Source organism: Phyllostomus hastatus, unplaced genomic scaffold (assembly GCF_019186645.2).
Source record: "Phyllostomus hastatus isolate PE091 unplaced genomic scaffold, TTU_PhHast_1.1 phas_contig_40, whole genome shotgun sequence".
In the NCBI taxonomy this organism is placed as follows: domain Eukaryota; kingdom Metazoa; phylum Chordata; class Mammalia; order Chiroptera; family Phyllostomidae; genus Phyllostomus; species Phyllostomus hastatus.
Window position 1 is genome coordinate 85,751,922 of NW_025333872.1, and position 27,037 is coordinate 85,778,958.

Sequence of the window (27,037 nt, forward strand, 5' to 3'; positions counted from 1 at the left end):
AGTTCATGAAATAGAAGGAAATGCCAAGTGATAACTCCAAAATACATTGCAAATGATTTCCATCAATACTCCATTGTTTCATGTTGTAACTGAAAAGCAACTGAGCAGCAAGCTAAAGAAATCTCACATTGGCATGATTGATAAGCTTTTTCAATTAAAGAAAAACAAACATGTATCCTAGGACATTCCTACTTAACTCTACTGAAATTTGCTAGGTAAATAGTAATCTAATTAGTATTGCATGTAATCTTAGAAGATAGAATAAAAAGTACATCACACTGTAATTTCTTTTTAGAAATAATAATAAAGAAACCTGAACAGTTTCTTGAGATATCAAGTCCATTTTTGAATTACAGAATGACTCCACTCACAATTCCAACTGAAACGTAAGTATGTTCCATTCTTTCCCACAAATGTGTCTTGCTCTGGAAAAAAGTATTTTGTGGTTTGTGTGGTTTAAAATAACATTAAATTGGAACATTTTGAAAAAAACATGTTTAATCAAAAGGTGAAATGTGTGTATAAAATCTATGCAAGGACCTTTCCTTGATCTTGTATAGCTTATGATTTTACAAATTTACCTAATTCACATGTTTTGCTCCCCTTTTATATGTGAGTGCTATGGGCAGAATGTTATGTCCTGCTAACCTCACACGTTGAGGCGCTAGCCCCAGTGTGGCTGTTTTTGGAGATAGAGTCCCAAAGGAAGTAAGTATGGTTAAGTGAGATCCTAAGATTAGTGCCCTCGGAAGGAGACAGACCACTCGCTCTCTCTCTCTCTCCCTCTCTCTCTCTCTTTCTCTTCATCACTGAGGAGAGGTCGTGTGAGGACACAGTGAGAAGATAGCTGTCTGTAACCCAGCAAGACAGTCCGCCCTAGAAGTTGGCCACTCTGGCACTTTGATCTCAGACCGACAACTTCCAGAACTATGAGAAAACAAATTGCTATTGTCTAAGCAACCGAGGCAACCTAGAAAACTAACTCAAAGCACTATGTTTCACTTAGTGATAGAAAGATAACATACTTGTCTTGCCCCACAGATGTTAACTTCTGGGGAAGCCAAATATATCAGTACATAATTACAATAAAATATAATAATTGTCATCACAAAGGTATGTCCCAGATTCTCTGGCTGTACCTCACAGAACGTGTTTTGCAGAAATAATTAGAAGCCCAAGTACTGGATCTCTGATGCCTGTGATCATGCAGCCGGTGGTAGAACTTGCCACCAGCCTGTGCTACAGGTGCCTCTCCTCACCTCCCTGTGGGAGGTGTGTGAGTGTGAGGCCCTGCCCACTCCTCTTCCCATCTCCCCCACTGATAGCCCAATTTAAAGCTGCACTTCAACTTCAGAGCCAAGATAGAGGTTGTACCCGAGGCCAAAAATTTGAGTCCTCAAGGTCCATCCATGCTGTCACAAAGGGTAAAATTTTCTCCGTTTTTACAGCCGAGCAGTATTCCATTGTGTAAATGTCCCATAGTTGTTTTATCCACTCATCTACTGATGGACTTCTGGGCTGCTTTCAAATCTTGGCGATTGTAAATAACACTGCAATGAACAAAGGGGTTCTTATGTTCTGAATTATGAAATAAGCCGGTCAGAGGAGGACAAATACCATATGATTTCACACATATGTGAAATCTAATGAACACACTGAACCAACAAGCAAAATAGAGACAGACTTGGGGACAGGGAGCAGGCTGAGCTGTGGATGAGGGTTTGGGGGTGCAGGGATGGAACAAAAAAGAAAAAGTGATGTGATGACTGCAGGGCGAAGGGGTAGGTAGAGATGGAAGAGGGTATAAAGGAGATAAATGAAAAAATACAATGAAAAATAAACTATTGAAAAAAGTTCGAGTCAGTTGCTATGAAGGTGACTGGGTAGTTCGCTCCCTTGCCCTCTCTGTCCTTTCTCACTGAGCTGCCCTGTCTCCCCCCAGCCTCTGCTCCTGTGAAGTTCATCAGCAAGGCTTCAGGGTCACCCCATAGACTTCAGGTGTCCCCCTTTTTTGTGTCAGAATGGGATTTTGGTTTCTAGGCTTTGCTGGGTTTTGCTATCAATTGGCTCCCATCTGTGTCCAAGGGATGTGTTCCTGCTTTAATTATGATACCTCTGTTTTGCCAGTTCAGTGTGATTTTACCATTATTTGTTTTTGTTTCTACTGAGACCCCTATGGGATTGTAGGAGGGAGGAGACCTACAACGCAATACACTTGTGTTCAGCCTGGTGTCTTGACCGAGTGTGCATCTCCGGTTGCGATTTCCCACTTTTCCTGCCACCTCATCTGCCTTCCACCTGCCGTGGCTCTTCTCTCCTCTCTGTTCCATGCCCACTGGACCCAGAGCTCATTTTCCCTTTATTCCTCTCTATTTCCGATTCCTTAGGACCACCTGAGCCAGAGAAACCAAACCAACAAGAAAAACACCCAAAACATTTGTGTATATAATAGACTTTTTTTTTAATCGATTCATGGAAAGTATGGATAGGTTGAGAGAGGTATCATATTTTGGTCACATTTTAGTAACCCAGTTAATTAAAAGAGAGGATTAGATGCTTGTGCTTTTAAATCATTCGGCCGCTCTGCTGTTGGGGATTCCCATGGGCCACCGTTCGTCTCCAAGCTTCTTGCCGTGCTGGGAAGACTGGTCCCTCTCTCCTCCAGGCTGCTGCATCCCCACCCATCTAGCTCTCATTCGCAGAGCAGGCGAGTCCTCCGTTTCGGTTTTGTGCTGCCGCCTCGAAGACTGTGTCCTGAGAGCACCTCCCTCCTTACCTCTCCCTCACTCCTTGACCTAGCAAGTAGCATGTCCTGTCCAGAAGTGTCCTGAACAAACACAGCTGTTGCCCTAAAAGGAATAACCTGTGAAGCTGTTAAAATAATAAGGCTCAGCTTTGCATTCTTTCTACATGTCACACCTTCAAATATTCCACAACCATCACGTACCTCTCTTGGGTTTCTAGTTAGGTAATAAATAGTGTGTAAATTGTTTTCCATTCCTTTGCAGTCACAAAGCCAATTCTATGTCTATTAGCTCTAAAATGAAGTCCACGTTCTGCTAGGGGGCAGAAAGAATCGTAACTGATGATGCAATATGTCAATGAACGACACTAACTCTATCATCATTGTTGTCATTAATCTGGTAAAAAGTTGTGTTATGTCAACTACTTGTATATGTTATGAATATATTAACAATATTTTTCTTCCTAAGTAGAGCATACTCAAATGTCCCCTTATTTCCTAGATGAATCGTACTGAACATTATTGCTCTGCTCTTTTCTTATGTCAGAGGGACTTCAAGAAACTACACTTAACTTAATATTCAATGGCCCCAGACTACTGGCCTTTTCTGGAATGGGTTTGTTTGATTGGTTTAGTTGTAGTTTTAGTTTTGCTTTCAGAGTTCCAATTCTTTCTTTATTAATCCTCAATATGATCTGCTTCTAATCAATTTTGTGTGTGTGAGAAGGAAAGTGGTTTTATTTCAGGTGCCAGCAACCTGGGAAGGTGGCAGGCTTATGCCTCAAAAACCATCTTAACATCTCAGCAAAGGCAGAGCTTTTTATAAGGAGGGAGAGGGAAAGCAGAACAAAAAGATAAAGGGGAGGGGGTTGACAACTTTGTCTCCTCCAAATTTGCCCCTAAATTTTGGGGGCAATGAGACACATCACCACATTTTTTAAATTAGCTAATAGCTTATATATAATTAGGATAAGGACCTTAAGGATTATATATAGGCTTTACATTTATAGTGTAACACTGTGATATTTAAATAGTACCTAGGATACAACATGTGCTCAGTAAATGCTAACAAAATTAAAAATATTTTGAGGCATCTAAGTTATTCAGATTTTTTTACTATATTTTATACAATATAGTAGCCACTAACACATGTGACTATGTAAATTTGAGATCATTGATATTAATAAAATTTTTGAAATAAATTCTTTAGCTGCACCAGCCACATATTAAGTTCTCAGTAATTGAATATTCTAAAACAATATTTTCATTATTGCATAGTCTTTTTAAATGTTAAAAGAAGTGAATTAGTAAGTTGCTTATAATTGTAGTGTTTTATTGTGACATTATTATTATATTTTAGCTTTTACAATTTGACCTGTATTTCCATTTTTAAATTAACATAAGAAAGTCCAACTCATTTTTATTATATAACTAGGTGGAATTTCCCTGTTCTGCTAAAAAAAAGCCAATTGAATTTGAGTGTCCTAATATGGTAGTTAAAACATTTCAAACATTTCAATCGACTTTATTTTAGAAATAGAAATTTATGATTTGGTGATGAATGTACTGAAGCTTGTGCTAATGCAGTGATTATAGAAAACAACATATTATGGGTCTATTTTACAGTGATGAATATGTTAAGATAAATACTGAATTGGTTAAAATAGGACCTAAATATATCTGACCTTTCAACTTTGCTTACTGCTTTAGAACAACAAAATTTCTGTTTTATATAAACATTAGCACTGATGAATGTTTTGGGTTATTACCTGATAATTAAATCACAAGATCAGATGATTGTTATAAAAACCTGAGAGACAAAGTTTGTTATTCTTAGAAGGAAAAAGAAAAGAACTGAATATAAACAAAGACGATGGAGAAAGAGGAGGAGGCAGAGGAACAGGAGGTTAAGGAGGTATCCAAATTTACTAATATCTGAATGTGACAATCAGAATAGAAAGAAAGACTATAATGCAGGGTCTGAAGTTTTTAATAGTTCAGAGAATTCCCCAGGCAGTCCACAAGTAGTGATAATAAAAAGGAATAGTGGGTGATATGAGTGGCATGCATGATGACTATCACTAAAATTATGGTAATTTTTATGCAGCAATAAATAACAAATACCTGGATATGTAACTATATCAAAGAGGATAAAATTTACACTTGAATTTGTACAATTAATTTTACTTCAGGTATCCCTTAATAAAGTTGTAAAAATATAAAAATAGCTAATAATATGTAAAAATGGTTTTAAAAATCAAATAAGAATTCTAGAAACAAGGACTACAATAACTGAAATTAAGAACACATAAGTGTTCTACATCATAGATTTAGATACAGCAAAAAAGAGAATTGGAAAAATAAAAAATAGGTCCAAAGATAATATCCAGACTGAAGCATGGAGACCAAAACAAAAATACACACACACACACACACACACACACACACGCGCGCGCGCACACAAAGAGAGAGAAGGAAGGAAGGAAGGAAGGAAGGAAGGAAGGAAGGAGTAAAAGACATGCAACAAGTTGAAAAATGCTGATATACTTCCAAGTGGATCTCAGGGAAAAGGACAGAAAGATTAGAAAATAATTATATAATATACATGTGCATGTGTATGTGTGTGTGTGTGTAACCCCAAAAGTAAAAAAAAATCAAGGCAAAATTCAGGAAGTTCTTAAAAAATCTCAAACAATGTAAATATATTTTTAAACCCCACCCACTCCCTGCAGCTAGATACATCACAGTAAACCAATGACAAATATAATACAATATTATACATTACTCTAAAGTTAAAGAAATATTGCTACAAAAATCAACATGGATGGATGCTATGCACACACAAAATTAGACCAAAGAAGTCTGGTACAAAAAGTACACAGCTTGTTTGTAATTATCCTACTGATACACATTAAGAAAAGAAAGCTGAAAGGCAGTGTATGGTGTTGGAGATCATGGTCGTGGTTTTCTGTGGGCAGGAGCATGGGCACTGACTGGGAGCAGCATCTGGCAGGGTTTGGGGGGCACAAGTCATGTTCACATCCTTGATCTGAATAAGGGTGATATGGCCATGTTCATTTTGCTTTGTGATTTTTTGGCAAGGTGTACATTTATGTTTTGTGTACTTTTTAAATGTATTTTATTTTATTTATTTATTTTTACAGAGGGGAAGGGAAAGAGAGGGAGAGAAACATCAATGTGTGGTTGCCTCTTACGTGCACCCCTTACTGGGGACCTGGCCCACAGCCCAGGCATGTGCCCTGACTGGAAATCAAATGTGCAACCCTTTGGTTTGCAGGCCAGCGCCCAATCCACTGAGCCACCAGCCAGGGCTGAATGTATTTTAGACCTCAATAAAACTTTATTAAAGTTATTGAATGGCTTACATTGTAGCTCACACTTATAAGGACCATATTAAAACCCACGATAAGCACATAAGCTGATGAAGAAATGCAGTCAAAATTTATATCAGAGGTCTCCTCATTGTATGGTCTCACTGTAAAGCCTGTTGACATTAGAGCTGGCTAATTTACCTTTTAATGGACTCTGCTACGGTTGAAAACATTAGTGATGTCCTTTACATCTGTCAGTCACCCGTAAGGCACCTGTTACTTCCTTGCACCAGTGACCAGACACTGAGAGGTGAGCAAGGAGGGAGCTGGAGGCAGCCAGAGGCCACTCGCAGCCTCAGGCCTTGAGCGGCAGCTTCACCAGCAGAAAAGACCACGTGCTGCTCTGCTCTGGTTTTTGAAATTTGTTGCTCTTACAGATTTGTAAATCTGGTTTTCCTCAGATTCTCATCTTAATTTACAGTACATCTTATTTCATACACAAATTCAACAGTTTCTATGAAAGTTTTAAGTAAATTCAGTTTAGCTGAATTTAAACATATTTGATTGCATTTACAGCATTACCACTGTATATTTCACTTTTTAAGTAATTTAAATGCCAAAAATTTCAGCAAACAAAATCTCTCCATGTGTTAAATCACATTAAAAGCTCAAATAACCAAAATCATGTATGTGTGGAATCTTAATTTTTAATGCATATTATTAGTCTTTACAAACCAAAATATTCTTAGGGTTTAATTGAATCATAAACCGAAAAGTTAAACATTAAGTTATATAAGTTATATATTTTAAAGCCAAATTTGCTGGATTATGTAACCTGCTAAATTCTTTCATATGTTTATATGACATTACACAGAATTTCACTAAACATAACATTACAATGTTAATGATTCCTAGTTTTTCTAATTAATTAGATACCTAACGTTATCCACTCAGGTGACAATTGTTTCAGATTCTTGTTTATTTTCTCTCAGCTGATTGAGGTCACACATAGGTCAGAGGTTGGTACTTGTAAGAACTGAGAGCGAAAGCCACCAGGACACATTTTCTCACGATTTAAAATGCAACCCCCCCACCAGACTTCTAGAACGTCCATGTCAATGGGGACCACAAATGCTTGGTTTTATAACCTGAACTGCTCGATTTAGTCTCTTTACTTGATTTTACATGTTTTCTTTCAGCTTTATTACTTGATTTCAGGTGGATTAACTTCTATAGCCCAGGTCCAAGTGACTTTAACATTTCATTGAATTCAAGTACTCTATTCACTGCTTGATACCGTTATGAATTTGCTAGCACATTTGTTTTATCTGTCAGAGCCAAACACCAAGACATGTGAATGACGTTTCATCCTACATGAAGGAAATGTCCCCTCTCTCGCTTTGCTGTGGAGTTACAGTTCTTAAGTCAACACAAAAGCAAGTGTTTTCTTGGCAAGCTCTCAAATGCAACTGCTCCCACTACTCCCTTTCGCGGCAGCAGCCGCTTTAGCAACCTGGGCCAGCTGTGCCCATTCTTGCTCCTGGCTTCGTTGGACTGAATGGAAGCCTCATAAATGTGGTTGTGCTACCCTCTAGTGGCAGTTTAAGGTAAATCCAGGAAGGTTAGCTTGAGGCGAAGAAAGTTTTACACCACACAAGCAAGGAAAAAAATCAGAAAGTTTAGGAAGCCTGTATACATACAATGTAACTTTATCTTTGAACGCGTTAACCTAAAATATATGAATACTATAACAGATAAAAAACAGATTAAGGTAACATAAGGTTGTTTTTGTTTTCCACTAGTCATTTTGTACAATCTCTTATCAAGAAAGGGATGCCTCTAGGATCTGGTTTACCTACCCTTACTGAAAACGATGAAACTGAAGACCCCAGCCAGCCAGATTTAAGTCAAGTGACAGGAACCACATCTCAGGTAACTGCGCTATTCTCAGCACTGGCCCAGTCCTTAATGATAGTAGATTTTTCCTCAAATGTGAAATATACATAAAATGATGTGTGACATGCATCTTAACAGTATAAAGAATATTATTACAATAAACATATGTATCCATCACCTATATTAGAACACCGACTACTTATCTCCTACAAAAAGTCCCCTGTGTGTCTCTCTTCTGCGTGGTATTTCCTACCTGCCTTTCGGAGTTTGGTATTAACTAACTCCATATACTTCTAATTTTGCAAAAATATACGAGGTCTGTCCAGAAAACATCCAGCCATTGTTACTATAATGAGAACAGTTTGCGGGCCATGGATGTACCCTGGCAGCCAAGGAGAGTGGACTGGAATGCGCATGTGTGAGCAATGACGACTTCACTGTGCTAGTCAGTGGGGGTGGTAGACTCTGTGGAGGGAGCGTGTGTGCTGTGTGGCTGTTGCATTTAAAGTGACTGAGCGAGTACAGCAATGGATCTGTTTGTGTTAAGCTTGAACATCCCTCCGTGGAAACCATCCGGATGATTCAGAAGGCTTTCAGGGATAATGCAATGAGTGCAGCACAAATAAAAGTGTGGTATAAACATTTCAAATATGGTCTAGAATCTGTTGAAGGTGATCCATGATCTGGAAGGCCCCCCACAAGCCTTCCAGATCACATAAGAATGTTGAACATGTATGAGGGGCAATCAACAAGACCAGTGACTGACAGTGTGAGAATAAGAAGCTGACCTGGGGATTGCAAAACCTACTGTATTCGAGATTTTGATGCAGGATATTGGCATGAAACGTGTTGTGGCAAAACTCATTCCGTGGCTTCTGCTGCCAGAGCAGAAGGAACATGGTGCTGCAGTTGCTGATGACTTGATTCAAACCACCACCGACGAACCCGGTTTCCTCAAGTAGGTCATAAGCAGAGGTGAATCGTGGGCACACACACGGCTAGGTTCCAGAAACAAAGGCCCAGTCATGCCAATGGGAGTCACCTGGTTCTTCACGCCCGAGGAAGGCACGACAAAGTCACAGCAAGATCAAGACCACGTTAACTGTGTTTTTTGATTGGGAAGGTGTTGTTCATCACAAGTACGCCTCTCCAGGACAAACAGTTAATCAGGATACTACCTCAGTCGGCTGAAAGACGCAATACAATGAAAACTGCCACAGCTGTGGGCAACCGGTGATTGAAAGCTTCATCACAATAATGCACCCGCTCATGTTTTACGTCTCCTGCGGTTTTTTTGGTGAAACCTCAAATCACCCAGGTGACTCAGCGCCCTGTGCAGCCCAGATTTGGTGCCCTGTGACTTCTGGCTTTTCCCAAAATTAAAATCACCTTTGAAAGGGAAGAGTTTTTGGGCTGTCCATGAGGTTCACAAAAATATGATAGGGCGGCTGATGGTGATTGGGAGAACTGTGTGAGGTCCCAAGGTGCCTACTTTGAAGGGGACTGTGGCATCATTGTCCCGTGTACAGTGTTCCATGTATATTATTTACTAAATGTCTCTATTTTTCATACTATATGGCTGCATACTTTTTGGACAGCCCTCATATATATCTATATGTTCATACATACATATTTCTTCGGTTGTCTGGTGACACTTTGCTGTATGTACACATTTAAGAGATTTATGACACTAAAGAGCTACTGGTTGAAAGCCACTGTATAACATTTATAGACCTCATGAACTGGTAGTTTTAATTCAGGATAATTGGGAATGAATGAGTGAGCTTCATTCGGGGACGAGATTAGCTTCAAATGTCAGATTCCCTGAGGCTTTTCCTCGACTCGGGTCATTTTTTCCAGCTGCGGGTCCTCTGATCTCCCTAGTGGGGTGGAACAGAGTCGCAGGGATTAGCACACACTTCTCCATCAGTGTCACTGAAGCCATCAACACTACGTTGCCGAGAGTCCCAAGACTCAGCATGTGGACATTCCCTTAGCTCCTGTCCTCTCTGTGTTGTAGACTCTCCTGATTCCCACCGCATCTGTGAGCCCAGATCTGGAGTTTTCTCATGCACTTTCTCCTCTCCTAGCAACTTCCAGCAGCTGTTTAGGCAGAAGAATGATAGATGCTAAATGCATTAAAGAGAAGTAGGGTTTACCTGTTCCTTAGGTAGACATCCAACCCACCTCTGGGTTTTCAAGCCCTACCTCAGGCTCTGCTTCTCAGATACCTGATAATTGTTTCTGGGTTCTTAAGGTTTGCCTGGGCTCCCTTTTTACTAGCACTTAGGGTTCAGTCATCTCTACTATATCATCACCTCCACCTACTTTACATCATCCACAGTATTGCTGATATTACCCATCATCAATAGGTACAAATCTATACCATTTTAAATGTTATACTTATTTTAATTGTGTTCTAGAGAAAACAGAGTTGTAAATGTGAATTTGACTTCATTTTCCCGTTAAAATTTTGAGTGATTATTTTTATAATTTGAAACCAGTCATTCTAACTTCTATCCATTAATTACCAATCATAATCTTATTATATTGAAACTGTATTTTTAAAAGAAGGTGATTCATACCAAGTTATATGTCTACTTAGGGATATTACTGTTTCAATTTAACTTTTATTATAAAATTCAATCATTTAATACACTCAGGTATTCTGTATTTTAATATCAAACTTAAACCCCCAACACATTATTTAATTCACACCTTTTGAATTTTAAAGTTAAGAACAAATTCACTGTTCTACCATATGCCTTAGTATTTTCAGAAATCTGTTTCTTCAATGTTTAAAAGACTGTATTAACTTTTAAAAACTGTGGTGCTTTAGAACTGTAAGGTTTTGTTAAATTTATGAACGGTTTCTTAACGTGCCCCCTTTCAACTTGCAGGGCAACGTTGCTTCACAAATCATACAAGGAAAAGGTAAGTTACTAATCTTCCCATGACTATCGTTTTCATAGACATCAAAGCAGAAGCAGAAAGGGGCCTCTGCTTCTTGGTGGCCTTGAGCTCTGCTCCTGGCCCCCCGCACCCTCTCTCCCGGGTCCCCTCTGAGGTAACGAGGCTAATCTGCTCTGGGAGAGAAAAATCAGCTAATCTCACTGGTTCAGTTCAAGTTTAAGGTCAAAATAAAAGGCAATTTGATTAGTCCCATGAGTGAAGTCCGTGTGCTTTAATGCGTGCACGCTGTAATCAAAGCACTAAAACTATTGCACATTTTTAGTTCCTAGAGAAAGAAAACTTGGCCAAATCTCCAGTCCCAAAAAAGTGATGGGTAGCAGGTTTAGGTACAAGCAGCCTATGAGAGTTTTATGGAATTACTTGATAAACATGAAATAAGATGATGGAATCATGGACGGTGAGGAAGCATTTAAGGAGTCCCTTACTGAAATACATTCACTGTAATAGATCTTTCAAGTTTCCATTTCTCCCTCTGTTGTCTGAGCCATCCCGCTCACATGAATATGTTTATCTATAGCAGATTTTAAGTACATAAACTAGCTAATCTGTGTTATAACTTCATAATATCGAAAGAAGGTGTGCACAGCCTGGCTGGTGTAGCTCAGTGCTTTGAGCTCAGGCCTGCAAAGCAAAAGGTTCCTGGTTTGATTCCTAGTCCAGGCACATGCCTGGGTTGCAGGCCAGGTCCCCAGTGGGGGGCGTGCAAGATGCAACCACACACTGACGTTTCTTTCCCTTTCTTTATCCTTCCCTTCCTCACTCTCTAAAAATAAATAAATAAAATACTTTTTTAAAAAAAAAGAATGTGTGCACAAATTTACAAAAGTCGAGTGAGAAGTTTATAAAGACTCGTTATAAATAAATTATCTTGAGATTATGAAAATGTATCTCTGTCTGCAAACTTGAGGCCAGCATTAAGTAATTATCTCAGTAAATGTTTTCTCAAAAGTAGACCTTGACATGTGAACCCCCCTCTGTGATTTCCCATGCCTTAGTAACTTGACGTTAAATACCACAGGTGTGTTGACATGGTTGCTTTCTGCCAGGCACAGAGGAGCTCGTGGACTTTGTAGTGAATGACTCCGCCCTTCCCCCTGAGGGCCTGGGTTTGGAAAGAGATCTGATTAGCGTGACCACTACAACGCTGGACAGATCGCAGGAGGAGTTCACAGCCACAAATAATACTGTTTCCAAAGAAATATGGTTGGATTTTGAAGACTTCTGTGTATGCTTTCAGTGAGTGTATATTTTTGTGTGCACATTTAACATAGCAGCTATATAAGCTATGAATCTTTAGCTATTGTTTAAAGTAGGCAAGCCAATATTAGTCTGGAGTTGATGTAGTATCAAACAAAACCGTTAGAGAGAAAAATGGCTGAGTTGATTGTTTACATAAAAAACTTAGGCCAGCTCTAGGTCACCTTCATAAACGTCTCTGTTAATCATGATGGAAGCAGGGGTCGTCTTTTCCTCTTTTAGGCAACTGATTCCATACAATTGTCATTTCCCCCCAGATTTATTAAGGTATGACTGACCAATAAAATTTTATGATATTTAAAGTCTGCATAGTTTTGAATTAATATACATATACATTGCAAAAGACTCCCCCCATCGAGTTAATTAATATATCCATCATATATGTACTTTTTTTATGAGAACATTTAAATTCTACTCACTTAGAAAATTTCAGTTATACAATTCAGAGTTATCAACTATAGTCATCATGTTCTATATTAGATCTTCAAACCTTATTTATCTTAGAACTGAAAGTTTGAACCTTTTTACCAGCCTCTCCTTATTTTTCCCATCCCTCAGGCCCAGGCAACTGCTTTTCTTGTCTCTAAGTTATTATTTTTTAAGTTTCACTTGTCTTTACCTTGTACAGCATATAATTGAATCTAATAAATTTATCATATAATAATAGTCTGCTGCATATAATGACAATAACCTGTTACAAATAATGTTTTTCAGGAATATATGTATTTTCCACAAGCCAAGTTCATATTGCATTAACTTTCAAAAAACAGAATTCAAGGTAAATATGGTTATGATTCCTTATTCTCTTCCTCTTCTTATACTTAAATCTTGGATTGAATAGTGCTAGTAAAAAAAAACCTTCAAATTTATCAAGCATTTCTAAACTTGTAATGTATTTATATTTTAAGGTAAATTCTTAAGGTTTTATGCTCACCTCTTATCCCGATAATAGTAAAATCCAGCTACCTCTCACCCACAAGCATGATCCATCTGATTGTAGTGGTTTATTGTTATATAAATTCACAGTGAGAAAGCGTTGATTTATAAGTAAGTGAAGAGTCACACGGGTAAATTCATTGTATTTGATTTCAGTGAAGTGCCCACTGAAGCAGGTGCAGTTCCTAGAACAGAGCACGCTTTTCACCAGCACTCCTGTTCTTTCCACCCACGTTATTCCCTCTGCCTGGAGTCCATTCCTCTTCATTCTTAATGCCTTTATCTAACTAATGCCTCCATGTCCTACAGAACAGCATGGAAGCCCTTCACCTTGTCCGACCTCCTTCCCTGACCATAAAACCTGGGTCAAGCTCCCTGGCTGCACGCACTCAGAAGGACCTGTTTCTGCCCGGAGACTGACTTCTCTCTATTCTGACAGCCTGATCACTTCCTGGTGCCCATCCCCCTACCCACCCACTTGATGTCTCATCTCAGTGATGTGAGAGAATGACAACTTTTTCATAGAGTTTGTTGGAACCCAAACTTAACGACCTTTAATAGGGCCTAAGAAGAAGACTTGGTCGTGGTCTGAGGCCAGGATTGCGGGCTTTAGTGGCCACAGCGCTGCCAGCTGAACGGGGGCCGGTGGTGGAGCCCTACGCCTCTCCCAGGTGCCTCAGATGTTCCCTTGGTGCTCAGTGCCACGCGGGCGAGGCCACGGGCTCTCGAAGGTGCCTTGTGTGGCCCCAGGTCAGTCCTTTCACGTGGTCTCCAGGGCCACCAAATTCTCAGACTGAAAAATGACAGCAAATGACAACTCTGCTTTGAACACTTGCTCAGGCAAGCACACGGGGCTGGCCAGTCCAGGGTCCTTCCCAGGGTTAGACAGTGACGATTTGAAACGACCGTCTCTATCGCCAGCGTGTTGGAGCTGAACGGAAACAAAGAAATGGAGTGTCAAATGCTTAGTATTGCAAAATGCTGGGGGAAGCCATCATTTAAACATTGTTATATTCTATCAGGCCTCTTTAGCAATCTTGTCATATTTGATTAAATTACAAGTTCCATTTCTTCGCAGTATTACTAGAGATTTTTCTTTCCTATTTTAACTGCTTATTTAAATATTGTGGTAAAATAATATGAAAAGCTTTGCAAGTATAGTGACAGTTCAATTCATTAAACGTGCTTACCATATCCCATCAGTCAAAATTATATTGAAGCACTGAGAATCTGAGAGGCAATAACAGCACAACAATCGAGACTCCCAGGCTTGGAGTCTGGTAGAAAGAAAGACCTACTTTTAAATCTCAGCTTTACTGCTTGCAAGCTCTGTGACCATTGGAAAGTTCCTTACCCTCCCTGTGTTTCGGTTTCTTCATCCATAATTCTGGCTATCGGAAGTACCATGTGGGAGAGGTTGAGATCGTGTCCAGGTAACTCCTACCTGGCTGGCTGTCCTTTTAGGGAAGTTTTGGTCTTGCTCAGTATTTTCTTCCATCTCCGAAACAAAAATCCAGCCTGGTGCATTAGCATGCAATGGGTATATCTCTGAAGCTATTCTAGAAAGAAGGGAGGGAGGGCTTATTCCACATACTACTCTGTAAAATACTTTAATACATCCGCATTGGACACTTCGGCTCTCTGCGGAAGTTACTCTATGGCCTCTCTGCCTGTCAGGGACCCACAGACTGAGCACGCACCTCTCAGCTGGGGTCCAGGCTCCTCCTCTCTGTTATTTCTGGGACAAGAATATCCTTTTTCTTTACTCACAAAGATGGGCTTTCACTTGCTGGTGTGGGGGCCAGTCGCATGCAGGCCCTATAGACCCAGCCAACATGCACTCAGTATGATTGCCTTCATATCACGAAACCTGCAAAGGGCTTAATTTTGGAGTCTGGGACACAGGAAGTTCCCTGTATGTGGTAAGTGTTGTATTATGATGAGAAGTGGGGAATACAGCATTCGTGGATGGATACTAAGCTCAGTGGTTGCTCTGATTTCTTGCAGTTCTCAGATGAGCGTGTGTCCTACTATCTATTCGTGGATAGTCTCAAGCCCATTGAACTGCTGGTTTGCTTTTCTGCGTTGGTGCGCTGGGGAGAATCCGGAGGTGAGAGGGCGCTGGGGAAATTACAGACCTACAGCCCAGCTCATTTTCATTCTGTCCAGGGAAAACACACTAAATGAGATTTTTAGGCTCTGGATGAAGGTGACTAATTTCCTCGTCAGACTCTAGGGGAGTCACACTTACCTCGTCTCCTGTGATCCTCTCGCTCCTCAGGCGTCAGGGTGTGCACTCACGTGTGCCACCCACACCTCTGCCTGCAATCATCTGGTCGCCTCTCTGGCACGCCCAGTCACTCTGTTTGTCTTTCCACCTACACAAGCCACCGTCCCCGAGTCTTTCAAAACCTACTGAAGAGCACAAATTCTTTCCTCTTTAATTTGACAATTCTGAAGCTCTTTTCTCCATCCCACATTGGTCCCCTACTTTCATGATTATACTTCATAACTCATAGCACCAGTAACTGCATCATCTCAACTCTTCCAGTTTCAAGCTCTCTCACCACAACCCCTCAACTCTAGTTCACGCTCACTCCTACGATTCTCTGGGGCCCCCATCCATCCACCCTACCACTTCTTCTCTGTCGGTCACTCTCCTCACATCTTCATTTCTCTCATTCCCAGCATACTTTTCCATGGCCCACCATTGTAACTGTATTCTTACAGGTATCCCAACACAATTGTTCTAACCTTCTCCTCTCACTTTCCTTGCAAAATCGCAGTATTGATTGAATGAGCTCTACAGTGGAACTTTGCACCAAACCTATGGTTGCATCAGAGCAGCTGAATGTGACCACAGAAAATAATCATCAGCCAGCCCCACTTTAAACTGAGGACTGCAGATCTAAAAAACAACCACCAACACCACAACACAACAACAAAAAAACCCTCTCAGCACTGATGACATTTCTCCAGCTCACTCATTCTCCCACCGTCATTCTTACTATGACTCCCCCAGACCTTCAAATCTCTCCCTTCAGGTGCCCAATACCCACTCTCATCCTCACTCATTTTCAACTGGTGACCTTGCTGCAGTGTTCACTGCAGAGACAAGGAACAGTCAGAAATAACCCGCTTCATCTTCCCATAATGGACTCTCGCCAGCCCCAGTGAGCCCTCCCTCTTGTTCTAATGGATCATCTGTCCCTGATCCTCTCTAAGACCAGCCCCTTGCACACCCGTACATGAATGCATGAAACATTCCTTTATTTGATCTCTTTTCTTACAGCATTTATCTCTAACTCTAATAGTCTCTGGCACTATAGAGGTTCAATAAATATTTTTTGAGTTGTCAATATTGAAAGTCTTGTCAACTTTGAGGGCAGCAGCTATGATTTTCAACCAAAATACAGCCACATGCTTTCTTTGAATGATGTCTAGTATGTAGCAGGAGGTCAATAAATACTTGTTCAGTATACTTACAATCTTTAGGGTGTGGGCTTAGTATTTGTGCCTAACTGATGCTCCTAAGCCATACCGTGTCCTGCCACATTTAAATTCTATGTGCATAGAGTTATTTTGAGTCATGTTAGGACTTTATATGCTCAACATGAGTATTATCTGGAAATAGGGTAAAAACATGAGTCCTGGAGGTCTAATGTACAGCATGGTGACTATAGTTAAAAATACTGTGTTGTATCCTTGAAAGTTGCTAAGAGAGATTTTAAGTTCTCATAACAATAAAAAAAAAGTCATGTATGGTAATGGATATAACTGAACTCACTGTGATAATCACTTCACAATATATCACATATCAAATCATTTTGTTGTTTACCTTAAACTAATGCAATGTTGTATGCCAATTTTATCTCGATAATTTTTAATTTAGAAAGTATTTTGCCCTCAGCTATGGATGAAGAATAATCAATATTGTTTATTTATTTCAAGAGAACATGCTCAATATTAAAATTAACTTTATGTTAATTATTTGCTCTTTCTACCCACAGTCAAAGCTAAGAATCAAAAGTAAAACTTAGATAAGTAATGAACTATGTTGACCTTGCTTTGCCACCATCTTAGGAAAATCTCTTATTTTCTCAGATGTGGCATCTTTTTTTTTAATTACATTTAGAGATATATTGTAATTACAGCCAGAGATAATAAAAGCGATGGTGTACTGCAATGGTCTGTCCTCATTTTCCAAACTTTCCGATTCCTGGTTTCTTCACCTGAGGGGTTGATTTGAGGAGGAAATAGAACAGAAGGATCTGGGTCCCGCTTGAATATTATTTTCAATAATTAATTACCCAGAGTAATTTATAATGTTTTATGAATATTTTATAGCATCTCTATTTCCTGATGTTGATATTATTATTATTAATGTTATGAGGTAAAGGCCAGCTATATTCTCACAATAAAAGTTTAACATTTTTCACTTTTCCCAGCTTTAACAAAAGACAGCCCCCCGATAGAGCCTGGACTACTTACAGTTGAAACATTTTCTTGGAAGTCTCTGAAGCCACGTGATCTTGTTCTGAAGATTCACACTTACGCTACCAAAGCAGCTGTGGTTCGCCTGCCTGTTGGGTATGGAGTGACTTCATCTTTCTCATATTAAGGATTTTTTTAAAGCCTTGTAAGATGTTAATGACTAAATAATTTTACAATATGGAAACTTGGAAATTCTTCCCTAAAGTAATTTGATAAAGAACAGGTCTATCATTATGACTCATGAGAATGAAAACATTGGAAAAAAATGCAGTACAGTGCGTCCCCTTTTGTAAGATTCGTACTTGTCAGAGTTTGGTCATTTCTTTCATAAGAAAATGTATGGTTTAAACTTGTTCATGCAGCATTACCTAAAATTCATTTATTGAAAATTCCATTTAGTTTTCCTGTAAATCTCATTATATTCCTTAGCAAAAGCCATAATTTTATTTAAAACAAATTGTGAAACAGAACATTTTCTCCTGCCAATCTATAGTTTTATCTGTGGTTTGTTTCTAATTGTACTTGTAGTTTTATTTTTGATTAAGGGAAAGTTGGCTAATTGCATCACATTTTCTGTTTTAGAGAAATACACATAATCAAAAAATTTTCTTGATTTTGATAAAGTTTAATATATTACCCCATATTTCAGATGGAACAAATATTTTTTTCTGGATTTCCCAAGGTCAATGAAGCTAATTCTATGAGATTCATGACAGGCTATAGCTCTGATACAAAAGACAAACATGAGCAACAAAATCAAAGGCTAAAATCATCCATGGCGAGCATCTAATATTTCTTATGGTTATCACTTTTGAAACTGCAGTGTTTCTCACATCTGCCCTGAAAGCTCTGCTGGGGTGAGATTCGCTCAGAAATCACCACCCCTTCTGAGTGCTCTTTCACGGAGAAAACCGGGGGCAGGGGACTGAGGCAGAATCTCCTTATACTCATGTTCTGCTCCACTGGGCTTCCCCTGTCAACACGTCTGTTTTGAACACGCTGCAACTAGTCCTTAACGGAGAGCAAATGAATGTCTCTTCTCTCAAGGACACTGCAGCCGGCTAGGAGAGACGTAGACAATCTGTGTGACATTACGTATTGGTGAGAAAAAGACCATGAGGTCTGCACAGTCCTTCACCACCATGGAGTATGGTTGTTAGGGCAAAATCAAGAGGACTGTTTCACAATGGGACTGTGGTGCACGGGAGATGTCTCCAAGGGGGTGCAGATTTGTCATTTAGTGTAACTGTCTTTGTCTGACTGCTAGTGAAATGCAGATTCCATGATACCTAGTGGTTCTGTGCAGTGAGAATGCAAAGGTCTTTATTCCACACGCGTGTTATCGAGTTGAACGCGTACTACTGTTGGCTTGGAGCACACGTTGCCATCAGGAAGCACCCGGAGGCAATAACTCCGACACGGAAAACCCGTGTTCTCACCCACTGTCCGTTCTCTCCAGGAGACACCTGCTGCTCCTCACCGTGTACGCCCCGGTGGGGCACTCCTTGCACGTCTGCGGCATGGTGGCCTTTGTCGTTGGGGACGAAGACGTGGTGCTGCCCAACTTCGAGCCGGTAAATATTTCAGCAACGGTGACTTTTCTTGTGTGTGCCTTATTTTCACATAATTTGAACTCAATCATATTCTAATTTTGTGTTCAACTTAATCCACTTTTTTTTTCACCTTTTAAAACTCTTAAATATATTCTGCAAGAAATCCCCAAATGTGACACATACAATAAACACTCTAAACCTTGCAGGACACACATAAAATAACTTTAGTTTTGCTCCCAAAACTACCTTCCCCTCTGCTCCGCTGAATCCTCTTTCACACCTGTTAGCTGGTCACGTGTATTCCATAGTATCAGCAGTCATCGGGGGTATAAAGGATAGGCACAGCCCCTTTTAACACAGTTTAAAATTTTGATAAAATACCTTTTCCTTGGCCTAAAGAATTGGAAATGTTGTGTTCTTGAGATTTGGGGGAGGGCATCCATGGAAGGTTCTTTCACTTCTTCATCTCTTCTGTCTCCTCTTGGCCTGTCCTTAGTTTCTGGAAGAAGAGAGGAGGTAAACGGGGCCACCACCTCCCCTGAGCACCTGTCCTGGTTTTAGATGCCCTCTAAGCAGCATCCGCTCCAGACATGGTGGTGTGAACATTTGGGGGGAAGGGTTGCACGGGGCCTTCCTGCTGCTTTATCCCTCCCTGCTGCTGACCCATCTCCACCCGGCACGTTTTCCTATTAATGAGATGGGATTTTCCCAGCCAGACAGTAAACCTCTTGGTCAGGGTAGCAAGAAGGTGGCTTACGACCAGCTCCCTTTTGCTGTATTGTCATGGCCCACACAAGCTCGGGTGATGCATTCCTGCCTTTCTGGCCAGTGGCCGTGCAGGTCTCCCCCTGGCTGTCTCCCATCTTTGCTGCAGCATCTCTCACCACGGCTCTCCCTCCTACTCAGTGGACACAGAGGAAGATCAGCAAGCCCACCTTATAAATAGACGTCCTATAAATCCATGTCCCTTCATCCCCTTAATTACATTTACCCCACGAAATTTTAAATTCTCATTTTGTCTTTTCTCTCTCTAAAAACAAACTGCCTTCGATAGCATGGATTATCTGCTTTCTTTGTTTCATCAGGTGCTTTAACTTCCTAGGCGCTTAGTTAGTTTGGTCTGTGAACTCATCTTTCCCTGGGGTTATCCACTCCCCCATCTTATACAAATTATTGGGGCTTAGGGCAGGCAGGGTATTCTTTGGTTCTAATGAAGAAGCAAAGGAGGCAGGGCGGCCCAAAAGCAGAGGCTCAGCTCGGGGAACCATACTTGATCGCTCCCAGTGCTGCCAGCTGGCCAGACAACATTTGCAAGCAGGGTTTCACACACAGAGAAACACCTCAGGCTTTAGGGAGTGTGCGGAGGGAGTGTGGTGGAGGGAGGTAACGGAGCCAGGAGTGCATTCAGTGGTTCAGTGGCAGGCCGGTGGCGTGTTGGTTTTCATCAGCTTCTCACCCCAGCAGGGAGTTGGTGCCGTCCAGGGACACCAGCTGGGCCGCTCCTCAAAGTGTCTGCAGGAAGCATGGCACAATGATCTTGCTGTGGTGCCCATGAGGAAAAGACTAAAAATAGGTGTTACAACGTTTTCCCCCAACTGCACTCTCCAGAGGATGCTGCCTCCAAGCATCCTCTGCTCTGGGCAGCTCCCCCACTCCCCACCACACACCGTCAAGACAAGAAGCCAGCTCCTCAGGGTTCAATCCTGTTTGCTCCAAACTACAGACTTACTGCACTCTGGCATTCTTCCCCCGCCCCAGTTTTATTGAGGTGTAACGGACAAATAATACTGTAAGATAGTTAAAGTGTACGTCCTGGCGATCTGATATGCATTTACATTGTAAAGGATAGCCCCACCTCGTTAATGAGCACATCCATCAGCTCACATATATATACCTTTTCATTTGGGGTTGAGAACGTTTAAGTTCTACCCCCTCAGAAAACCCCAGGGACACAGTACAGTGCTGTCATCCACAGTCACCGTGTTCTACGTGAGGTCCTCAGGCCTTACTCATCCTGTAGCCGGAAGTTTGTACCATTGACCAACCCCTGTCTACTCCCCCTCTCCCAGCCCCTTGAGACCACCTTTCATCTGTTTCTAGGAGTTTGACTTTTTTTACATTCTACATATAAGTGATACCATGAATCAGTATTTGTCTTTCTCTGACTTATTTCCCTCAGTACAATATCCTCAAGGTCCGTTCATGCTGTCACAGTCACAGGGTTTTCTTCGTGTGTGTGTGTGTGTGTGGTCTCTCCTTCATCCCTTCGTACATGAAGGGACACTTACTTTCCATATCTGGGCTATTGTGAATAATGCTGCAATGAACATGGAAGGCAGATACCTCTTTAATATCCTGTTTTTATTTCCTTTGGATGTACACCCAGAAGTGGGATTGCAGTATCATGCAGCAGCTCTACTTTTAACTTTTTGTGTACCTCCCTACTGTCTTCCATATCACTATCTTTTTCTTGCTGTTCTTGTTTCCTCCTAGTTGACAGCAGGGTGGAGCCAACCAGTTCACCCCCCTGTCTGTTTGATCTCCGTTGCTCCTTTTCTGAGCTCCTCTCTGCCCATCTGTCCTTGGACCCCACAGTGTTGTCCGAATAACCCTTAAACATCCTTCAGTGTAAGTCTGGATGTTCATACCATGGAGAAATTTCCCTTGGCCCCCAGTATCAGGTAGGCCATCTTCCTATGTGTCCCTGCTACAGCGGGAATCAAGTTCCTTGTTTTATTTCTCTGAGCAAACTGCCTTGATGAAAGAAGTTCTCCGTGAATGACTAGTGAATCATCCCTGTCATAGAAGTTTCGTATGTTAACAGATATTACATTCTCGTAAACCTAATTACATTTAATTAAGTGAAAGTGAGGCTGGCTGCGATGCTCTGTCTTCACAGGAGAGCTACCGGTTTACAGAGCAGGCGCTAATGATTCTGAAGGCGGTTGGAAATGTGATTGCTAATTTCAAAGACAAGGATAAACTGCCTGCAGCTATGAAGGACCTGCAGGCAGCCCACTACCCCGTGCCCTTGCACAACAAAGAGCTAACCACACAGCACTTCAAGGTGAGCACACACACCCTCTGTGATGTTCTTAGGATGCTTTCTTACGTAAAGTGATCCCCCAAATCAGAGCCTGGGAAGTATTCTGGATGGAGACAACTTAGGGGGACATGGCTTTGGGAACCAGAAATGCTGGGGCAGGCAGAATGAGAGGAGAAAGACGGAAATCTGGGTTAAAGGGTGTGGTGTTTGCTGTTGTGGGCTGCTGGGGCCGAACTGTCCAGGGGACTCTGATAAACTGGGGGGCATCCCTCAGAAGGGTCCTGCTTGAGGATGGGAGAAGTGGGACACAGCCATCAGCCCTTTCCCACTGCAGACGGTTGCTCTCTGGGGTGTTAACTTCCCCACGGTTAACCCTTCTGTTGGGGCTGCGTAGAATCCCGGCTCCACCGAAACCCTCGAGGGATCGAAACAGCAAGACTTTGTGGTACCGTGTAGGTCTGGGTTTTTCAGCCCAGACACTATTGGAATTTGGGGCCTGATAGTTTTTGTTGTGGGGCTGACCCATGCCCTGCAGACGCTACAGCAGCACGGCTGGCCTACACCCTCGAGATGCCAGCCGCATCCCGTTTAGACAACTACAAAATGACATCAGACATTGTGAAATGTCCCCTCGGGAATGGCATTGCTGATGTAGCAAATAAAAATATATGGCTCCTGGTTAATTTTTTTTTTTTTACTAAAGACTTTATTTTTTAGTGCAGTTGTGGGTTCACAGAAAAACTGAGAGGGAAGAATAGAGATTTCCCACACGCCCGCTGCTTCCACACAGGTGCGGCCTCCCCCACTTTCGGCAGAGGCCGTGTGTGTTCCCCGGCACAGCGGGACGTTTGTGGGAGCTGACCATTCATTCGCACACCACTCTCTCTCCGCGTCCCTAGCTCACGTTAGGGATCATTCTTGGTGTGGTCCCTCCTGTAGATGTAGACAAAGGTGTAATGACGTGTATCCGTCTTCATGGTGGCACACGGAAGAGTTTCACTGCCCTAAAAACCCCCTGTGCTTTGCCTACTCAGTCTTCCCTCACCCCAGCTCCTGGCCATAGTGAACTTTTTCACTGTCTCCATAGCGTTGCCTTTTCCATAATGTCATAGAGCTGGAATTGCACAGGATGTAGCCCTCACGAATTGACTTTGTATTGCTTAGTAATATACCCTTAAGATTCCCCCATGTCTTTTCATAGCTCTTTTTTTTTTTTTTAGCACTGAATAATATTATGTTGTCTGGATGGGCCACAGTTCATCCATTCACCTGCTGAAGGACACCTTGCTAAACTTGCTTTCAAGTTTTGGCAGTTGTGAATAAAGTGGCTAGAAACATCCATGTATTAGGTGTGTGTGCGTAAGTGTTTAACTACTTTGCATGACTGCTGGATCCTAGAGTACGAGCATGTTTTGTTTTGTAAGAAACCACCAAACTTTCTTTCAAAGGGTGGCTGCACCCTTTTTCATTCCCACCAGCAATGAAAGAAGGCTTGGGTTGCTTCGTGTCCTCAGCAGCGTCTGAGGCACCTCAGGCAGGTGTTGTCTGTGCTCCAGACTTTGGCTGTTCTCACAAGTGTGCAGTGGTATCTCATTGATGTTCCAATTTGCATTTCCCTAATGACATATGATGTGGAGCATCTTTTCATAGGTGTACTTACCATCTGTGTGTCTTCTTGGCTGAGGTGTATGTTAAGCTCTTTGATGCATTTTTAAATCAGGTTGTTTTTTATTGTTGAGCTCTAAGAGTTCTTTGTATAATTTAGATGATCGTTCTTTATCACAGGTATCTTTTGAAAATATTTTCTCTCATTGTCTGGTTGTCTTGACATTCTCTTGACATTTTCCTTTACAAAGCAGGCATCTTTGATTTTGTGAAGTCTAGCTAATCATCTTTTTTCATGAATCATGCCTTTAGTGTTATGCCTGGAGAGAGGAGAGGGGTAACGTGCATGTGCCCCAGAGAGAAAAAACGTGCCTTTCGGTGTCTGTCTGTGTACATATGGGGAAGAGCGAGGAGTTGTCAGAAAGTAGGAACTGAGCAGGAGCTGTATTAGTCATTTGCCTTTGAAAGGCACTGTATTTTACCAGTTCTAAGATGCACATTTCTCGTCACACTTTAACATCAGAGTGAAATCAGAGTGCATCTTGTAATTGGTAGTTCCTTATAATTGTTGCTTATAATTGTCAGGCGACCTCCAGAACTCTCCGTGCGTGCATGCATAGACTTGTTCATAAGGGTTTGTTTCGTCACTTCTTTAAAAGAAACACATGTGTTTATATGTACTGTTTGACAAACACCTAGTCTTTTGGGGAAGAGAATTACATGGCATAATAGAGACTCTCAAAAAAACAGGAAGGGAGAGGGATTTTCCTCACACACACCAAAATGACGCCCTCGGAGCTCAAACAAACAAAAAAAGGTGTGACTGGCAAAAAGTCACACAAACTGTATCCGGGGACTCAGTAATCCACCCCGCACACCATTCCCTGTGCACAGGTGAAAGTAAGCCAGCAGAAAAGTGTTTGGGCTTCATTGTTATTCTCAGTGGCTTGACTGCATAAGTGGAATTGCTCAGCATTTCAGAATAAGAAACGTGGAAAAACATTAGCAGAAGGAGAATGTATTTGTGTTGCAGTCTAGAACCTCCCATCAGTCAGTCCTCTTTGGTAAGATCAAGAATGAGCCAGCACCAGCATGCTCTAAATGGGGTCGTGGCTTGAGAAAATCCCCAGGGTCAAAAGTAGAACACTTTTTAGGCACTGGTGCATCTTCAAAGCCTTTGACGACCTGAACAACAAATTATATGGGAAAAACAGACATTAAGTATTTTTAAAAAGTGATTTGCAGAAGTAAGAGTTTGAATGTGAATACGTTTCTGGAATATTTAACCATTTAAAATATTTAAACATATTTTTCATATATGTTTAAGTGTGATACATGATGAAAGATTGTGTCTAAATCTAGAAGAGCTTTTTCAATATGAAGTAAACACTCATAGATGATAGGAAAGTGATTAAAAAAACCTCTAAATAGTCTACTTTGTTGTAGCACATGAAACATTAGTGTGTCTTACGTGGATGGCATCTTAGAATCAATGCAATACTGCATTTAATTTATTTAAGCTCAAGGACCATATTTATTAATCTTATGCTGTATCTTTTCAACCAGTTTAGTGTTTATTTTGAATGAGTATACATGATAAACATTGTTATTGTGATAAAATGTAATAAAATTAAAAACCGTCAAATAATTATTTTGGTTTCTTACTGGGTGTGTGAGAACATTGAAGAGTCTTCTTTTAGATTGTGTATACAACTGAGAAATATATTTTTACAATTTGTAGAGTATCTAAGGTTTTTTAGAGCCTCTCTAACCAGGTAATAATATGTTTTGGTTTAAAAAACTTCACTAACATGTTGTTTTAGGTTTTTTTTCTTTCTTTATGGCGTTTAATGAAAAAAACTCAAGTAACAAAACCTCCTTCAAACTTTAAATTTGCATTCCGTGCTATGACTTTGGAATTGGATGCACTGGATTCCTCCTCCTCGGAAGATGCTCCTTCAGGTACTGATTAATTTTAGATATTTATTTGATGAAGGAACTTCTAGGCTTATATAAGGGAAATAATGTGAGAAACGTGTACTCAAAATGTGTGTGGAGTAGTTAGAACAGCCCACACCTTCAGCTGTGGAGTTCAAGCTGCGCTCTGGGCAACGTGCAGGGTGCCAAGGCTCTTCTGTGTGTCCCCCCACCCCACCTCCGTCCAACGTTTCCCTGGTTTATTTGTTCCTGACTTTAAAAAGTATGAAACTTGCCCTGGCTGGCGTAGCTCAGTGGATTGAGCATGGGCTGCAAACCAAAGTATCGCAGGTTCGATTCCCAGTCTGGGTACATGACTGGGTTGCAGGCCACGGCCCCCAGCAACCACACATTGATGTTTCTCTCTCTCTCTTTCTCCCTCCTTTCCCTCTCTAAAAATAAATAAAATCTTTTTTAAAAAAGTATGAAACTCAGTAAGATGCACAGTATGATCTGAGGAATTCTGATAAGTTCTTCTGATCCAAGCAATAGTCCTTCCCTCTTCTCTATTTCTACCATTTTAACATTTTCTTTCAATTTTGAGAGAAACCTCATGCTTCTTTCACAGAAGAATCCATAGTAGTTCACTGAGATGTCAGCATTTAGTGCGTCGCCTTCTCCAGAATGCTGACTTTCTAAAAACCAGGGCCACGTCCAGAACCCAGTATTAAACATAACTACAGATCCATGGTTGTAGTTATGTTTAGCAGTGAAGGACACTGAAAACTGGGGGAAGGGTTATAAATAAAACTTTCAGTACAAAGTTTGTTTTTCTCTTTCCAGCAGAATGGGTAGATGTTAAATATTGTATGCCAATATGTGACGAAGAAGAAATAACAGCTTCAGCAGTTAAAATTCAAGCCATGTGGAGAGGGGCTTATGTCAGATTGCTTATGAAAGCCAGAACACCAGGTATAAATTATCAGTCACTTATAAAGTGAACTTGCCTATATATAAATGAGTATTTGTGTCTTAGTGAAAAGTATTTGAGTCATCTTTATGGATAGGCTGGTTATTGTCACTTCCGTAAATATTGAAATTCCCTGAGGTCAAGGTGCATTGTCAGGACCCTCACTCCCTTGTTCTGAGAATTGAGACCCGAGCCTGGCACAGAGTGGGCACAGAGCAGATACTTGCTGCAAGAATGAGTGAATGAACGAATGGAGGAGTGAATACATCGAATGAAGAGGCTTCCATGTATGTCCACAGTGACATGCATTTAGAA

The 27,037-nt window shown here is 41.0% G+C and overlaps 1 protein-coding gene and 1 long non-coding RNA gene across 2 annotated transcripts in view; one reads left to right on the forward strand and one right to left on the reverse strand.

Moving 5' to 3' along the window:
* ADGB (androglobin) overlaps positions 1-27,037 on the forward strand; it is a 120,180-nt gene that overhangs the window by 53,336 nt on the left and 39,807 nt on the right. Inside the window, exons 14-24 of the mRNA XM_045843589.1 lie at positions 296-386; positions 7,878-8,007; positions 10,872-10,905; positions 11,991-12,180; positions 12,916-12,979; positions 15,145-15,247; positions 17,586-17,727; positions 19,091-19,205; positions 22,084-22,251; positions 25,659-25,797; positions 26,599-26,724. Of these exons, the coding sequence (XP_045699545.1) occupies positions 296-386; positions 7,878-8,007; positions 10,872-10,905; positions 11,991-12,180; positions 12,916-12,979; positions 15,145-15,247; positions 17,586-17,727; positions 19,091-19,205; positions 22,084-22,251; positions 25,659-25,797; positions 26,599-26,724 (1,302 nt within the window). The remainder of the gene's footprint in view (positions 1-295; positions 387-7,877; positions 8,008-10,871; positions 10,906-11,990; positions 12,181-12,915; positions 12,980-15,144; positions 15,248-17,585; positions 17,728-19,090; positions 19,206-22,083; positions 22,252-25,658; positions 25,798-26,598; positions 26,725-27,037) is intronic.
* LOC123821893 lies at positions 13,018-15,892 on the reverse strand. Its single transcript, XR_006786164.1, has 4 exons — positions 15,773-15,892; positions 15,389-15,549; positions 14,582-14,696; positions 13,018-14,068 (listed from the first exon to the last, which is right to left on the reverse strand). It is a non-coding gene; the product is annotated as an uncharacterized LOC123821893 (long non-coding RNA).